Source organism: Aedes aegypti, chromosome 2 (genome assembly GCF_002204515.2).
Source record: "Aedes aegypti strain LVP_AGWG chromosome 2, AaegL5.0 Primary Assembly, whole genome shotgun sequence".
NCBI lineage: Eukaryota > Metazoa > Arthropoda > Insecta > Diptera > Culicidae > Aedes > Aedes aegypti.
The window spans coordinates 115,514,696-115,533,850 of record NC_035108.1 but is presented as its reverse complement, the minus strand read 5'-3'; the positions used below and the strand labels follow the sequence as shown (position 1 = coordinate 115,533,850).

At 37.9% G+C, this 19,155-nt stretch overlaps 1 protein-coding gene across 2 annotated transcripts in view; it reads left to right on the top strand.

Moving 5' to 3' along the window:
* The first annotated feature begins 6,076 nt into the window (after positions 1 to 6,076).
* Positions 6,077 to 19,155, top strand: part of LOC5571563 (F-BAR and double SH3 domains protein 2) — a 30,329-nt gene continuing 17,250 nt past the window's right edge. Inside the window, exons 1-2 of one of the 2 annotated variants that reach the window (XM_021842045.1) lie at positions 6,077 to 6,300; positions 16,222 to 16,451. In XM_021842045.1, the coding sequence (XP_021697737.1) occupies positions 6,238 to 6,300; positions 16,222 to 16,451 (293 nt within the window). In that variant the 5' untranslated portion in view covers positions 6,077 to 6,237. Of the gene's footprint in view, positions 6,301 to 15,580; positions 16,070 to 16,221; positions 16,452 to 19,155 lie in introns of those variants that run through there. The other variant, XM_021842046.1, reaches the window with a different exon arrangement.

Below are 19,155 nucleotides of genomic sequence, written 5' to 3'. Positions count from 1 at the left end.
TTCCTCCAACATTTATTCTTTAATTCTTCTAAGAATTTCCTCTCAAATTATTCCAGGAATTTCTCCCAAGTTTTTTTTTTTCTTTGAATGTATTTAACCCAGTCTTCCCATGAACCGAACCGATGTGCAACTTTGGTTTGTACATTACAACTTGTGTTGAACCACAAACGCGCTTCGTCTCTGTACCAGTGTATCAAACCGAACCCGGTACATGTGTACTTCGGTTCAAACTTTGGTTCAAACTTTGGTTCAAATAATGGCACAAAGCAGGCAGACAGAGAACGGTTGAAATCCACGCGGATAAATTTCTACGATCATATATGGAACTTCTTGGTTCAAATCGCAAGACCCTTGAGGCTTGAATAAATGTTTCATTTAAGCAGATCAATTGAGATCAATACTTTGAGTAAAATTCAGTGGTAACTTTATGAAAAAACCAAGGATTTTACTATGTCAAACAACAAGACACGATAAGTAGAAATTGATAAGCGTGGATATCAACAATTTTCTGTCTCTCCGTTTGTGTCATCGTTCTGAAGCTCGAATGCAACCGAAAGTTTGCACCAAAATATGAACCGCGGTTGCAATCGAGGTACAAATGGACCGGTTTTCGAACCGGCGTTTGCACCGATGTTCACTTTACACATGTTTGGGTTTAGGTTCAGTTTCGAGCGTTTCGGTTTGCACACGAAAACAGAGTACAAGGAGAGTACCGAAACCGCCTGAACCAGCGTGTTCGGTGTTCGTTTGGGAAGACTGATTTAACCCTCTAATACCCAACCCCGCCTTTAGACGGGGTACACTTTGGAATTTTGTGTATTTTTTCGTAGCTCGGAAAACAACATGATTTAATTTTTGGCTTAAACCTTGACTCATAACACGCATATAAGAAAAGTTTTTTATGATTTTCGAAACTTTTTTGTATTTTTGAAAATTGTTTGAAAAATTGTATTCTTATATAATCTACAAATGCCCGGGGTTAATTTAACGTGTAATATAAAAAATTGTACTTTTTATATTTTTCTACAATAAACCTATCACATAAAAAGAGCTTGTCGGTATTAAAATAATTTCAAAACTGTTTTTCCGTTAATTACACGGAAAATAAAAATATTTCCGGAAAAATGATAAAAATTAAATATTTTTAAAGTAATGTAAAAATATGAATTTTTATTATAGCCAAAAATTAGTAACTAGAAGAGGCTTCAAGAAAAAATGAAAAAGGTTAGGGATGTTCAAAAATAAAAATTATAAAAATCAAAAACCAAAATTCATAGATTTGCGAATAAAAATAAATCATTGCCCAAAACGGTGTTTAGAACGATTTTAGATAACTGAAAATGATATTTATATCGAAAATAAAAATTTGGGTATTATTGTGTTAAAAAATCTCCTAAGATTTCGCTAACATTCCATAAGAAATTTCATGGTAAGTTGCTCTGTTAACTGTTAGTGAAATGCACCAGGTATTTCTTTAGAAAATCTTCTAGAATTTCTCCATAAGTATCTGGAATACCTCATTGAATGCTTCCAGAAAACATTTTAGGGATATTGCAATAAAATCCAATTATTCGGAGGTTTTTACCTGTTCGTTGTTGTAAGGCACCATTTTTTCTATCAAACACAAGCGACAAACTCTCCTACTTTGCTGAACATTCAAATTCCCTATCCTACAGCTGATTTGATATGTATATTACGCTTTACATAATATTTCTGAGCAGTGTTGTCAAGTACTACAACAGTCTTTAATCCTTAACTTTGTTATTAAAATTCACTTAACTTTCCCTGACATTGCGACTTGCTTTCCTTTTGATGTTGGACTTTGCTCGGGTCCCTTCTCTCCGAAGTCCATCAGTAACGCCGAAGCCATAAATTTGGCTTCGGTGCCTGATAGGGCCACAAAGTTCTGTTTGCTATCGTTGCATTGCTTTTTATTGCATTTTAGGTAATCCTCGATAGAATCCAAATGTTATCGCAAGTTTTGAGTTACAGATTGCAAATTACTCTTTTGATTTCTGTCCTATCTGCGGCGTTACACTGAAAACATTCTACTAGTTTGATCAACGTGTTTTACACGTAGATTTTCACTAATTGTAAAACACATCAATCGAACGAGAAAAACCAGTCGCTATCGACAATACGAATGTATATGTAAAACACGGTAATTTACAAATACTCGAAAACTTCTCTAACGAAATTATTGGGGAATCCGGAAAGACTGCTACAAGAATTCATTTCGGTCGCACTGCTCATGAAAACTAACATGTCAAGTAACATGTTACGCGTGCAAAAAAAATCAGTCCTTGTCTTGATGGAACCAGTTCCAGTAGTGATCGCCATTGTAAAACACGTTCAAATCATGTGCAAAAGACTGCTATCGAACCAAAATCAATCCTTAGCAGAATTACAGATTTTAAACGTTATTTCACTTTGTTAAACGACACGACAGACGATTGACGTTGAAAAGAATGTGGATCCAATCGTGTGGATTTTTTTCAGTGTAGGATAGCTTGCTTATCCTTTCAGGATTGAAGCAGAAATTGCGATGTCTGGTCTTGTCATCAAGAATACATTCAGCACCTCTTCATTGCGGCTTTCGTTCCTCGGAAGTATTACTAAACCCTTTCGTTGCATGTACCCTGGGAAATCTTGGAAATACACTGAAAAAAATCCACACGTTCGATCCACCTTCTTTGCAACGTGGATCTGTCGTGTCGATTGACAATGTGAAATAACGTGTAAAACCTGTAATTCTGTTAAGGATTGACTTTGGTTCGATAGCAATCTTTTGCACATGATTTGAACGTGTTTTACAATGGCGATATCCATCACTAGTGGAATAAGTTTACCCATCAAAACAAGGCCTTTTTTTTCAATTGCATGCGTAACATGTTCCTTGACATGTTATTTTTGATGAGTAGTGCGACCGAAATGGGTGCCTGTAGCAGATATTTCCGTATTATCTAATAATTTCGTTAGAGAAGTTTTAGACAATTTGTAAATTATCGTGTTTTACATATACATTCGGATTGTCAATAACGAAAGTTTTGACACGTTCGATTGACGTGTTTTACAATTAGTAAAAATCTACGTGTGAAACACGTTATCAAACTTGTAGAATGTTTTCAATGTGTTCAGTGCATTTGCATTTCCAAGAATAGCTCCAGATTACCAAGCAGGGACGGCTTGGGGTCTGGGTCATTTGGCATAGAGCTATTTGGTGGTTTGAAGAACATATGGTCATAACGGTTATTTAGCGTAATATTTTTCATCAAGAATGGATCATTGAAGGTAGTTTTTCCAAGTGCTCACCGCATCAAAACAAAAGCGCCACTGTATATGGGATTTAACATTGTGACAGCATTGCTGTTCTGTCAAACACACAAGGCTACGGTGGCGCTATCTATGCTTTCCACAGCGGCCGTTTTGGTTATTTCAATGATCCATAGTCATCTCTTGAAAAAAGGTCTGTAAAACTGATGATGCCTAATGACCACTTTACCAAATGACCGTTGTACTAAATGTCCTTTATGCCAAACGGCTTGCTTCTTCCAAACGAATACCACAGCATCGTAGCTTAATATCACCTTGTGATCTTGATGATCCGCTGAACGACGCCTTCCTTCGGATGGCTTTAGCTTCTATGCCACGTGTGTGCTGACAGTACTTCAAGTGTCCCTTTCGAGGTATCTTTTGCAGTCTTGGCCTCACGAATGAGCGTTGGCGACCAGCAAAGCGACTTTCAGCCCTTGACTGGTCTTCTGCTTTAGACTCTCTACAAATCCTATGATGGCCTAATTCGACTATTCAGATCTTAAGACTACTACAATGTCTAACTCCATCAGATTTATGACATACAAGGTCAAAATACTTGGTCCAGTAGTGGAGTGGAGCTATTGATTAACAATTTATGAAAAATTATGTTTGACAATTGGTATAAACCCCTTCAAGTGGATTTTCCATGTCAAGCTCGCTAGAACATGATCAGCGAGGTGGAATTGCCTATCCATCCCGAAAGGGTCCCGAAACAACCAACGATCTATTTTTTTTTCCAGAAAACATGAAAACCTCTGACGCTTAAGCTGTACATAGTCCACCAAGATAGTTTTAATTGTACCATAACTGCAAGAAAAATATTTAAACCACAAAAATTATGGTAGTGATCAATGAAAGGTTAATAAATGAAATTTAGTTAAACAAATAACAATATACCTTAAAAAGTAAAAAAAAAACGAAAAAAAAGTCTAAAGTCAAAACTGGCACGCAAAACAAAAAAAAAACCGTATCCATAGGTAAAGGAAAACCGTTTCAAATTTTTACACACACACCAACCGAGCAGAACAATCTTGTTTAAAACTTGTTGAATATTTGAGACGTCATGTCAAAAACCATACACAAGGAAAGTGCATCAAACATTATAGGTAAAAAAGGAAAGTAGCGTAGAAAAAAAGGAACAGAAACTGAACAAAACTGGCGATAGTAGAAACAAATGTAAAAAACAAAAGATACAGAAACAAAAATGTGTATGAAATAACCAATCGATCTCGAATGAAGACGTTGCCGTTAAAAACTATTTGATACGCGTGTATGATGTGTGAGCGTGAGTGTGGGCATGCAATGGTGCCGCCGGTCGTGCGAAATGTTTTGTATGTATAGGCGTGGAATAAAACGACTCTTGAGATTGTACGTGACTTCCTCCTTGTGGTAAACAGAAAACAAAAAAACCACTCTCCCCTCACACTGTAAATAGTTTCCATCAAGAGGTAATACTAAAGGGGAAGATTGTAGCTGAACCGACTCGAGTGGTTCTGCCTCCGGTGTACCGACACCCCCCCCCTCCTTCTTCATCCCCAAAGGCAATTTGTGCTCCACTTCCTTGGCTGAATAAAGCTGGGAACCCCCTGTGTACATAAACCATTGAGAACTGTGTAAAGCTGCTGCTAGTTTTTAAGGAACTTGTTTTTATATACATGTAAAACAGTACGCAACAGGAATTCATTCATCTGTTGAATAGGATGTATGCTGTACAGATAGTAGTGAAAAGGAACGGGAAGGGAAGAGGGTACAATTACCCGACACAACAGTAGCTAAATCTGAATTATAAGAAGGAATTCTCTTGTAATGCAATGATATGGAGTATACATAACAATTGTGACAATGAAGCTAGCGAATGAAAGTAGGTACTTTTAGTTGCTATTAGTATTAATTTTTGTGTCGTACCGATTACTATTTTTCGTGTCCAATAAGCTATTTAATTTATTTATGAAAAATCCCCTCCTTTGCAGATAAGATTAGGTATGTAGAGACACTACTGAACACAGCTATTGTAATAAATTAGTGGTCTGAAAGGAATCACACAAAGTTCTCCCTCTCTTGAATTCAAGAGGAGAGAGAGAAACACACAAGTTGACTATTTTAAAAGGAAACGACAGCGACGACTAAATGAATCGTAACTATAAATGTATTATATCTTTAAATAACAGGAACAGAACACAGAACAGTTAGATGATAATCGAGTGCGATAGCGCACGAGAAAACAAAAGAACAGTAGTTGAATTAAGGAAGTAACATGATTTAAAGATAACGCAAACATTATCTTCGAGCACGCTGCCGGCAAGGGCAGAGAAGAAAAAAACACAAGTAATATAAAAAAGAACTAAAGAAAGGTAATTTGTGAATATGAGTAAAAATTCTCTCTTAGTTTCTTAGAACACGTAAATGTCAGATATCATGTAACAAAACATTATTATTAAAAACCTGGAGAATTCAACTTAGCGCGAGAGAAGAAATCCATTGAGAAAAAACGCAATATATTTTTATTTTATTTTATATTTGATTTCATTTAAATCTCTGTAAATTATGAAAAATTTACGACAAAAATCAATATAAATAAATTATTCTTAAAAATACATAAATGAAAAATAATAATTAAACCAAGCTTGTTTTCTTTCGCAAACCCAAAAATCGCCATCCTTCAAATCCGTCCGCAGCACACCCTGTAACCTAAAAGTATCTCTTATCAATTTATCGATAACGCGGTACCAATTGAACGAAGGCTTTCGCGCTCATTGACCAGAGGCCAATAGTAACACATTAGACACCTTGCGGCACAGATAAATATCAATTCCGCGTGCTCTATCCGTCGTGTTGCGGTTTCTCGAGTGTTATCGCCCAATGGCTCTCCGCTTCACCTTGCCGTCGTAACATTGATCCTGCATCTTGTTGTCCCACTCAAGTATGGACTCGGAAAAAGTGGTGCACTTGAGGCAGCGTCGACATAGAATTCGTTTCAGGAGAACGGTAGGTATGGGCGGGTAGATGATTTGGCAAATTTTCGATTGGCACTGTTTGGTGCATTTGCCTTGCGGGTTACTTCGCCCACGTTGAAAGCCGACTTACTCGGAGGTCCTATTAGTCGGCATTCTCTACACTTTGAAACGGTAACTAATATTTTGCTTTTCGATTAATAGTTGGACACCATGTTCGATCCCATAACCGTTTCTTCATAATTGACTCCGACCTTAACATTCTAGAACAGTGATTCCCAACCTTTTTGAAGCTGCGGCCCCCTTCGAACATACGACCCGCAGACCCCCAAAAATAGATGCTTTTGAAATCAATGTTCATGCAAACCCCCCAAAGATTTCTGAAAGATTTGTCAGCTATAAGAACTTGTCAATTGGTAGGCATACCAAAAAAATCACGTTTAAAGCAAAACAGAATGATAAATAATTAAGAAACGGATTTTTTGAGTATTAAAACGATTATTTTTTACCCTTAATGCATCTCGTGTTACATTTTTCAATGAACTACGCTAATACTCGTGTATTTTTTTAAATGCATTAGAAAGGTTTCAAGAGCTGTAGAGTAGTCATGTCGTCATCAAACGTCAACATCCCACCGCAAAATCGCTAGTGTTTGGAGGGGATTTTAACCTCCAAATTGCCAAATAACCTCCAAATCATCACCTCCAAGTTGGTTTTAATACACTCCGTTATATGGAATATGGTGGCGCGTCGACCGTCGCAAGTTTATCGTTAAACAGTCAATAGTGACGAACTGTTCATATTTTGTTAAACCAATTCATATAAGCAACATTCCTACCGTGGTCAAAACAAAAATACGTTGCCAATCTAGCCACGTGATTTAAAGAGCTGAAAATGTTAGCATAAATCCACATGAAACTTGCAAAATTTTCGGCTGCGCGGCCTTTAACAGTCAGAAACTTGTTGAGAAATAATTTGATTGAGATTTCAATATTACTGATTTATTTTGTAACCCTTTTTGGTTCAACATTGGATATTCTGTGTAGCTCATTGGTACTATACCAGCGAGGAAGCTTCAGAATCATTTTCAAAATTTTATTTTGAATCCACTGCAGAGCTTTCTGCCTGGTATTACAGCAGCTAGTCCATATTGGTATAGCATATGACATGGCTGGCCTGAAAATTTGGTTGAATATCAAAAGCTTGAGACAAAGGTTTGATTTTCTATTAATAAGGGGATAGAGACATTTTACATATTTATTACATTTAGCTTGAATGCCCTCAATGTGATTTTTGAAAGTAAAATTTTTTTCTAGCATGAGCCCTAGATACTTAACTTCATCTGACCAATTTATTGGAACCCCTCTCATCGTGACAACATGTCTACTTGAAGGTTTCAAATAAAGAGCTTTTGGTTCATGTGGGATTATTATTAGTTTTGGAGTTTTGGAAGCATTAAAAGAAATCTTCCATTTTTGCACGCATGAAGAAAAAATATACAAACTTTTTTGCAATCGACTACAGATGACACGTAGACTTCGTCCTTTAGCGGAGAGGCCTGTGTCATCCACAAACAAGGATTTTTGACTTCCCTGAGGTAACTCAGGTAAGTCAGATGTGAAAATATTATATAAAATTGGTCCCAAAATGCTGCCTTGGGGAACACCAGCTCTTACAGGAAGTTTTTCAGATCTGGAGTTCTGATAATTAACCTGAAGCGTACGATTTGACAGATAATTTTGAATTATTCTAACAATGTATGTTGGAAAATTAAAGTTTTTTAATTTTACGCTCAAACCTTCATACCAAACAATGTCGAATGCTTTTTCTATATCTTCTATTCTAGAAGAGCAAGACCAGTAGAATAGCCTTCAGATTTGATGGAACGGATCAAATTTGTTACACGTAATAGTTGATGAGTGGTGGAATGTCCATGGCAGAATCCGAACTGTTCATTGGCAAAAATTGAATTTTCGTTGATGTGGGCCATGATTCTGTTCAAAATGACCTTTTCAAAAAGATTACTGATTACTTATTTATTTATTTATTTATTTATTTATTTATTGATTTATTTATTTTCATACCTCAACTGATCGATGTCTTAATGAGGATTAAGATGGGGAAAAGCCCTTTTGCATGAACTGTAGTCCAATCAAAAGGGCGTAAAAACCCCATATCTTTTCAAAACAAAATACAATGGATTACATACAGATTAAAAATAATACATAAAAAATATAAAATACAAAACGACATTTCTACGCAATAAATACTTAAACAGAGCTATGAGAGAAGTAATCATTTGTCAAGTTCATACGCAGCTGTATTCGTCACTCGTTGTATTGAAGAAAGATGACCGAGAACAAAAAAGAAAAGAACACTCAAAAAGCATCATATAAAACTTTTAAAATTATTGGACTGGGACTCACCTAATTGCGACACAATTTTGCTCACTCAGATTCCGGATGTAGAGAGAAACGTTTTAGTCTGCTTTTGAATACTGAAGCTGAGATGGAATAATCGAATAGATGATAGACTTTGTTGAATTCCCGGCACAAAGCAGTGATGGGTTCGTTGATTCCGTAATCCGTTCTACGAAAATCCGGTCTGAGAGGATCTCTGGAACGCAGGGATACTGAAGGCGCATTGATGTTCAGTCGCTCAAGAATATTTGGAGCGTCTATAAGGCCGCACGGGACGTCATCATAATCACCCTATCCATTTGAAGAAGCAAATCTTAAGCACCACTCCATATATCGGTGCGAAAAAGTATCACTATGATTCTATAAATGTAGTGCACAACCCAATTAATTTTCAGCTTTATCGGTTCACTAAAAATCGAGATTTGCTTCCACAAATTTTTGATGATAATTGCTAGAGTGAGACAAAAGATAGGGAAAATAACACGGTCTCCCGTGTCCCCATAACCGCTAATAACAGTTTACCGGCGAATAATGCTCTCAAAGAATTCCGTCGATTGCGAAGCGATTCCATACCAAGCAAACGGCATCGTATTTCATATGCTGGCATGTTGGCAATCCAGGGGAGCAGTCTCAAAGCATATCTGGTGAATTTGGCCTGAATTGCTTCTATTCTCAATATCCATACATTTGTGTAAGGACTCCAAACAACGCATGCATATTCCAGTGTGGAGCGAACTAGCGAATAATATAGTGATCTTAAAGTGAAAGGATCAGAGAAATCTCCGGTTGATCGCATGATGAAACCTAAGTTTCTATTTGCTCTTGCAATTATATTAGAAAAGTGGTTACGAAAAGACAGATTTGTGTCAAGAAGGACTTCAAGGTCTTCGACGACGGTGACACGCGACAGCAGAGTACCACAGATTTGATAATCCCACGTTATTGGACATTTTTTCCGGTTGAATGATATCACTGTACATTTTTGGGCACTTATAACCAGATGATTTCTGATACACCAGTCTTCAAAGAGATCAACCAACCTCTGCAGCTCGATGCAATCCTCGTGATTCTTTACAACTAGATAGATCTTTAGATCATCCGCATACACTAAACGAAATCCAGCAGGTAACAAGCAGCATACATCATTGATGAATATCGAGAACAGTAACGGACCTAAATTACTGCCCTGGGGTACGCCAGAGTTGTTAGTGAAATAGTAAGATTGTACCGCACGTATTTTAACAGACAATCGCCGATTCCTCAAGTACGATTCAAGCCAACGAGTGAAGAACGAAGGTACTCCCAATCTTTCCATTTTAGCTATTAGAATCAAATGGTCGACCAGATCGAAAGCTGATTTCAGGTCCGTGTAGACTGCGTCGACTTGATTGCCTTCTTCGATGTTTCTCAGGCAAAACGACGTAAATTGTACCAGATTTGTTTCACTAGAGCGTCCCGGAAAAAATCCGTGTTGGTCAGGAGAAATGTACGACTTAGAAGCTGATAACAAAACATCGCTGACTAGGATGTCAAGCAGCTTGGATCCAGCGCATAATGAAGTTATTCCCCTGTAATTTTTTACGTCTCTCTTGTCTCCCTTTTTGTATACCGGAAACATTATTGATTCTTTCCATTTGGTGGGGAATCTGGATTCAGCAATTGATCTATTGCAGATAATGGTGAGAGCAGCGCACAACGATGAGGCACATTTTTTTAATACGATTGAAGGAATACCATCAGGACCCGCTGTAGAAGATGACTTGAGCACAAACAATCAGACGTCACACTCTTATCATTGTCCATCGACCACCTTTATAACGGTCAATTCAAATATATTGTAGGTGGCCAATCCACCACCCGCAGCGCTCGCATCGTTTTTGTTCGCGTTTGACGTTTACACGCTACCGCCATCTGTTGGCCCATCGGCCAAACACATCGATTTTAGCATTGGGCGTACATGTTCTCTCGACTATGATTTTGATAGCGATTTGTTCTAAGTGTTACGTCTGTTTGTCTGTGACTTGAGTTTATTCAGCGCGTTCAGGACTTCATCCAAAACTGGAAATATTCCATATTGAGAGCATTTAGAGGAACGTCAGCCAGAGCGTTATTGATTCGGTGTATATCAACAGACTCTTTACGGAAAACGTCTGAAAAGTGTTTTGCAAAAAGATTGCACATATCGTCACAAGAATCTGCTACTTCTTCGTTTAAAAATACAGATGTTGGTAAGCCAGCTTCCTTTCTCTTAGCATTCATGAACGACCAGAATTTTTTTGGGTTATGCTTCAGGTTAGATTCAATTCGATTGGTGTACCGAGCATGAAGAAATCTATTATACGATCTGTACCTGTTGCTGGCAATATTGAAATGTCTCTTTGACTCCGTTGTTTTCAGGTTAGTGTATTTTCTCAGTGCGTTGGATCTATGACGCTTTAAGTTACGTAAATGGTTGTTGGACCATGGAGGTTTTATTCGTGGTCGAGGTACAGGAACGTTATTAATAAAAAGCTGTTTCAGCGTATAGGTGAAGAAATCCACAGAACCGTCAACGTCAGAAGCATCAAGTAAAGGAGTCCAGTCGATATGCGAAATATCATAATCCAGTGTTGAAAAGTTTGCCTTCTGGAAGTCAAATTCATTGGAAGTCTCTATTTCATCGAATAGTACCGGACAGTTGCAAGTAAGCGAAGTTACTAACGCATGATGATACGGATCTTCTTCTAGCAAAGGATCATTCGCTCTTTGTACAGAACAAAGCGAAGCAATATCTGAATTGGCAAATATCAAGTCCAGGATTCGTCCGCGATGGTGTTCAATGTAGTTCAACTGTTTCATGTCCAACTGGGAGAATCCATCCAGAAGGGAGCAGCTACCAGGAGAGAAATGCGAATCTCTTGGGTCAGCATACAAATATCCCGAAGATGAATGAGTCCAAATTATACTACTTTGATTGAAATCACCAAGAAGAAGATGGCAATCACCAGGCTTTAAAGAGTTGGTAATGTTCAAAGCTGAATCCAAATGTTTCTCAATTACGGTAGAATCATTAGGGATTTCCGGCGACAAGTAAACAGCGCCAACAGCGATGACATTATCAGCAACAAAAATTTTCACCCAAAGATGTTCAACAGTACTATCGATTGCAATTGAAGGTAGAGCCGAGCTAAGACGATTGGTTACAGCAATAAGTACGCCCCCACCTCTTTTTTTAGAAGAGGTTGATGAGTTCCTATCTGTACGATATACGGTGAACCGATCACCGAACAGCTGCGGTGAAAAGATCTGGTCATTAAGCCACGTTTCAGTAATGACGATAACATCATAAGAAGATTCATATGCAGCAAAAAAGAAGTCATCAATCTTTGTACGCAGCACTCTGATATTTTGATAGTAGACGGTGATTCGATTTGCACTTGTCACGTTGGTGTTAAGTGGTTCAGTGAGCTGATGAAGATCGGTCGAAATAGCAGAACAGCTGGACGCCTGACAAGTCTGCAATGTGCTGTGGGTCAGGTTGGGTGTAGACTGTTCACCTGCTTCGGCAGGACATATACTTGATGCATGTTTACCTGAGGAAACGAAGTTTGCGCCTGATGATAGTAGGTCCAACTTGGACCGTCCAAGTCAGTGGGGACAACAGAGTTGATCTGCAACACAGGTCGTATGAGGGTGTGTGTAGCATCATTCCCTGCTTCGGCAGGACATACACATGTGTTATCTTTACCTGGACCAGCCAGTTCGTTCAGCTGGTAAGAAAATCCATCCAACGATGACTCATCAGTAGGGAATAGTTTCGGGTGGGCAGAACCAGTTAGATCATTCAGCAGATAATTGGATCCAGAGGGAGAATTGTCTACGGTGTTACCAATTGGGGAACAAGTTGTTGGAATGTCGAACGAAGCGGGAAATTTTGTCTGGAAGTCAATTTTACTTGAGCGCAGTGCAGTATCTGGAATAGCTTCGGCTGTACATATACTATTCACGCATTTACCTGTTGGCAGCTGAATAGCTACAAGAGTATAGCCATGAGGATCTCCCTCGCTGATGTATTGCATTGTTCGATACTCTTCCAGGCAAATTCCGGAAACGACCGTTATCGTAACGGACATTATCTTTTATCTGCCTGGCACGAGCCTCAACGACTCTCTTGCGTGAAGGGCAACTCCAAAAATTTGACTTATGATTAGCCCCGCAATTAGAGCATATAAACTTGGTGGTATCTTTCTTCACTGGACAGACGTCCTTAGCGTGAGAAAAACCTCCGCAAATCATACATTTAGCATCCATGCGATAATTTTTTGTATCATGATCCCACTTTTGGCACCGACGGCACTGAGTGGGGTTCTGGTAATTTCCTCCAGGTTTCTGGAAATGTTCCCACGTCACACGGACATCGAATATAAGTTTTGCTTTTTCTAAAGCTCTAATATTCTAATATTATATTATTCTAATATTTAGTAAATATATATATTCTAATATTTAGTAAAGAAAAAATAGTACTGAAAAGTACTGTTTTAGTAGCACTGAAAAGTACTGTTTTATTGCTTTAGGTAGTTTTTATGAAAAATTCCAAGAGCAGAGAGAATTCGTGTACGCACAGCACGAAGGAACGATGCGCACTGCGTTTACTGAAATTTAATCTGTATGTACGTACTGTTTGTAGATACTATAAACTACAATGACAATGACTTTGACCGCACTTTTCAATGATCTCATGGCAAGTATGAACTTCAAAAAACTTATCTTTGGCCATCTTGTGGCTGTTTATAACACATTTTGAAGCTTGATACATACAGCTTACAATAATTGAAAATTTAGATCATGTAAGATAATTTCACAACCAAAAATTGGATGCTCATATCGCCCCATCGGTAAAAAAATCAAATCATTTATTCATGTGTGAGTTTTTTTAAGAAAATGGAAATCATGCGATTTTAGTGTATTGATCTGAGAATTGTTGGGAGGTTACACAAACATTCGAACATTCAATACTTTTATCAATATTTCCAGGCGACAGGTGGCACTTTCTCCTTAAGGTGATTATAGAACGAAGCCACACCTCAAATTTTCAAGAGCACAAGACTTGAGAATCAAAAAGCGCTCCGCGTTGAAAATTTATCCCATTGGTCACCACCAGGAAGCAAGCTATTTGATTGATTTTCAACGCAGACTGTTGTCAGATTCTCCAGCCTTGTGCACTTGAAAATCTAAAGTTTGGCTTCGTTTTATAATCACCTTAAGGCACACTTTCTCATAAGCAGGAGAAGAGTTTGGTGAAAGTTTACATGGAATTTCAAAACAAAGAATTGAGCTGAACACAAAAGTTTGGGGTTTTACATCGTAAGCTTTAATGGCGTACGTGTGCACAGCTGAACTTCTTCCTAACCATTTAAAACTTGGTTGATATTTATCATAATTGACATAGGGGAGCCAAACATTCAAAAGTGACCATCATGGAAAAATAACATTTCCCTGATATTTTTAAAGTGCAGAATTAGCTCAGTTCATACAATAAACAATCACCAATAACGAAAAAAGACATAGCAGTCGGGCTCAGAATGGGTATTAATTCTAGTACATACTACATTCGATCCCTTGGTACTATATATTAGACACCCAGATAAGACAGATCGAAATACATTTATTACAGCATTCTAGATCTTGTTTCATTGCATTGAAAATCTGTTAAAGTTAAATACACAGTTTTAAGGTTTCGCTCCTACTCACCACATGAAAAACAAACATGTGACTAAAAATATGTACAGCCAACTCTCCCTTACTCGATATTGAAGGGATCATTGACTTAGGGAGGTCTCGAGATACAGAACACATATTTTTCAAATTTTAAACTCATTTTTTTACAAAATGCATTCAAAAAAGTAATTTTAACGTAAAAATTAATACAATTTCACCACATTTACCTATGTGATACTTTTTTACCGATCTGCAAAAATTGAAAATTTTATCACCCAGAAATGGACAATAAACCTTAATTTTACTATCAATTTAATCATAATATTCAAATTCATGAAATTTATTAACGGAACTTTTCTTGCAAATATCGAGTTAGAGAGGTAAACTCATTTGGGATACTGAAACAGATTACATTAGGGAACATCGACTTAGAGAGGTATCGACTTACAGAGGTATCAAAGCATGCTAGATTAAAGGGACCGCGCATTCCATCGAGTTAGGGGAAATATCGAGATACAGAATATCGAGTAAGGGAGAGTTAACTGTACCTTCAATTCATCCCCACCATGTTACCAAATTTAACCCTAGATCGGTCGCATGCGTGTACTGAGTACACGCACCTTGAAAAAAGCTCGCTTTTCATACACAGCTCAAGCGAGGTGGCGCTGGCGATGGTTGAATGCGCGACCGCTCTTGAGTTAATAAATCATTCAATAATGTTGAAACTGGAGAGTGGATAAATTGTCAAAAAATAAAAACCATTGTTGCGTATTGGAGCATTCTCCCCTACCCCTTATCCTTGTCAGAATATCGTAGTTGAATGACGTCAAGAGAACACGCTTTTTAAACGTGAAATGACGTTTCATTCACATCGTGGTCCGACCATTTGAGAGGGAAAATACTACCCCATACCCATGAATGCATTTTCCTCATTTTCCTACTCTCTTCAATAAAAATGTCACCTTTATCATGACAGCAACCAGCAGCGCTCCACACATCGAGAGAGAGATTTTAGCCACCGACAAACCACGGAGATACTCGGTTTGATAACAAACAGTTGGCCATGGAGCTTTACCACCCATCGCTATGCACACGGCTTGCTATGAGCTTTTACCCAACGTGGTGCGAGAGAGACGAACGAGAGAAGGAAAACTCGTATAGGATGCGAGAGAGCCAGAAGTGGCCGAGGGAAACTTAATGATTTTCATTCACTTTGGGAAAATTGGAGAATCGATATGCTTGTAACACACGGTCGGTTAGGGTGTTCTACGTTGAGGAATTTTTCACTGCGTTAATTTAGGCTCCGATGGGTGAAAAAATGTGAATTTGTGTCCGAATTTCAAGGGTCGGGTCCATTAATCTGTGTTTAAAGTGCGTGGAAGGAATACATGTCGGTAAACGGTAGATAAAAGTGTGTTTTTCTTCGACTCTGCGCTGAGTAGGCTAGAATCGGGTCGTGAAAAGGGCAAGGAAAATTTCAATCTAGTAGGTGATTTATTGATTGGGGTGATTTCCAGAGCACTAGATCGAACTAAGTGCTAATCAGCAAGGATTACTGAATTGGTTGTCGACGAAATTGGAAGCTCAGAGAAGTATCCATAACTTCCTCAAACAGAGCTTGGAAAATCATTCGATTTAAGGAGCTAGACACAAAGTGGGTTGAAAATGCAGCCCCCACCACGAAAAGTAAGCAGTGCTCTTTCAGTGTCCCCCTCTTTGCAGTGAGCAAGGAATTAAATTCTTACTACATAATATAAATGATGTTTGACGAATGATATGCAGAACAATTCAACTGATATTATACATCAAATTGGTTTACCTTTTTTTCCTCTTTTTAGGGCAATTACACAAAATTCCTGAAGAATCTCCATTCGGAGCAGTTGGCCAAGCTTGCTCTGAAAAATCAAAATGAGTGCGAGCTGCTGGAGGATATCCGCCAGTTTACCCTCAAACGATCGGCGATTGAAAAGTCGTATAGCGAAGCTCTCCTCAAAATATCTTCGGCATATCTCAACAAAAAGCAGGCTTGCATTCCGGAGATTAAAATGGATGGAGCCGAGGAAAAATGGTAAATATCCATTATCATCTACTGATTAATTTCAGAAATCTTGGATAAGTATGACGCATATGCAACAAAGTATATTCCTGATTTATTTTGGGATCTCATACAGTTAGATGCTGACGAAGATATTTGAGTTGCTCTGCCTACACAGCTAGTTAACGGGTAAAAGATGATAGATGAGTGCTTTTTAATTGATAAACGACGTAGTGTAGCACGTGTGCGGGAACGTCCATAAACTGCGCCTGATTATCACAGGTGGTTGCGGTGAAATATATTCCCTCTTTCGGGAGTCGTATACAAGTTGTGTGGGATGTGAAGAAGGACACTATGAAAATTTGCATGACGTGATTAATGACCGTTTCCCATTCTGCTCAGAAAACGAGTTTGGTAAATTATGTTGTTAGGAACCTAATGAGCACTATAAAAGAGAACAAAATATTCATATTGTAATACTCCGGATTACAAGTTTTTCATATTGATAATGAAGCGTTAATTTTATTTAATGAACATTTAAAAGACTAACTAAACATGGCTAGGAAACGTCTATCGAAACTATTGATCAAAAGTGATATGTTTCTTAGAAAATTTAGCAAAAACATCATATTTTTTCACAATTTATGTTTTAAACATCTAACAATATGAAATTTCGCTTCAAATTTGGAGGCCTTTATCGTAAGACATGAGACATTGATTTATCAATGAATTTTATCCTGGCCTTCATGGCACTTTTTCACGTGAAAATAGTGTATGAGCGCCTGGTCTATCGTATCTCAGATGTTTTGTTTTTTTTTTGTTTGTGTATTTACGACACTTTACACCAGGGGCTGCATTCGTGTCGGAGGGGTACCTCAGATGTTTTTGAGCAAAACAGTAGCATTAAACGGACGAATGTTGAATCCTTTTAGGAAGTGATTTTGGTATTTTTGTTAATAGGTAGATGGTGCAATTTCTTGCAAAACTTCCATTTAATTTTGGAGAAATTTAATGTCTTTTCAATCTTTAAATGTTTCGTTAACATTACATAGGGACTGTACATTAATTACGTAAGGGTTATGGGGGGAGAAAGGGTCTGAGATTTCTTACACGCCATACAATTTATTTCTAATTTTCATACAACAAATCTTATCATGGGGGGATAGGGTGTTGAAAACCCTCGAAAATTGTCTAATAATAATAATGAATGGACCGCCCCATACATTCAATGTTTTAATGGTCTTAGAAGTCGAAAAAAAAATGATCTATCTATTTATTTTTTCTTAGAGATTAGTGTAAGTATTTAAAATGCTGTGTAATCTTAAGGCCTTAAAGTGTGAACGGTGTGAACAACATTTAGCACTTTTTGGAAACTTACAGCATAAGGGCATCTTCAGCACAGTTACAAATCGTATAGTTCAGTGGTCCTCAGCTTATATGCTTATGCGGGCCACTTAGGTGTTTTCAAAACATAGCGCGGGCCACAAGGTATTTGAGATTCTTTTTTAAATTTTCAATTAGAATGTAAAAAGTATGAATCTTTTTCTATTAACACGGAGATGAGTTTCGTGGTCCTTCGGTTATCTGTTGTTGAAGAAGGTCTTGACCAGTGTTGTAAGCAATCACGGTAGTCGACACGTTTTCGCCGATATTCGACAGCGCTTCCCTTAAACATGCACAAAACGGGCGATCAAACGAATGTCGAAAAGAAAAATGTCAACTGAATGCCACTGACCGCAATAGCTTCGCTAGGAAACATTACGGTTTTGTTTGTTTTTGTCCTGCTTTCACTGTATGTGTGTCACATTCAACATAACAGGCAAGATCAAACTATTCATGTTGCTTATGATCCGATGTCTGAATTCTATGTAAAACTTATGATTTATGCAAATGTCTTCGTGTAAGACGACATTCAATTGTACTTTTTTGTGTTTGACGACGTTCATTCTACAGCTTGTGCTGTGACTGCTGACCACGGCAACGAAACGAACGTCGCGCAAAGTGTCGAATGTTTACCGCACTGGTCTTGACCGAAACAATACCGAAAATATTGTCCCATAAAAACAAAATTAGACTCCTAATTAATACGGGTTGGAGCTGAGCTCCCTGAAATCCTTCCTCAAATTTGGATGCTTATGAATCTTGAAGATTACACTGCATCAAAGGAATTATAATTTTATAAATAAACCGATGCGAAGATTTTTTGCGAAGCGAAGAAATTTATGGGCACTCGTAGCTAATTTTAAACCCTTGGCTCATTTAGGATTTTTCGATTTAATATATATTCAAGAGATACGGTCTCAGACAGATTTCCATTTATGCCCAGGCTTGATAATACTCCGCAGCGTCACCAGAGTTCGAAAGCTTGCTGTCTTTGCCTCTTTGTAAGGTAGCGAAAATATACTGAGCAGAGAGGCAATAAAAAAGAGCGAGGAAGACGCGACACAAAACACAACGGAGGAAAATTCCATCAAAAAAGAATGCAATCACAACTCCGCGAGGCTTTGTTTGGACGAGTCACTAAAGAGTTATTTTAAAGTGTCAGTAAGAGTGAGCATAGAAGCAAGAGAGAAAGAGTATCAGTAAAAATACTTGCATTTCGATAACTCTCATCGTTTGGGGATTCGTGTTGTGAATTTTGAGTTAAATTTTTACTTCAGAAAAACCTCGAAACCATCTCATTTTTGTATCGAATAGGAGCTTCAGTCACTTAACTGGTTATTCCTGAGCTGATAAA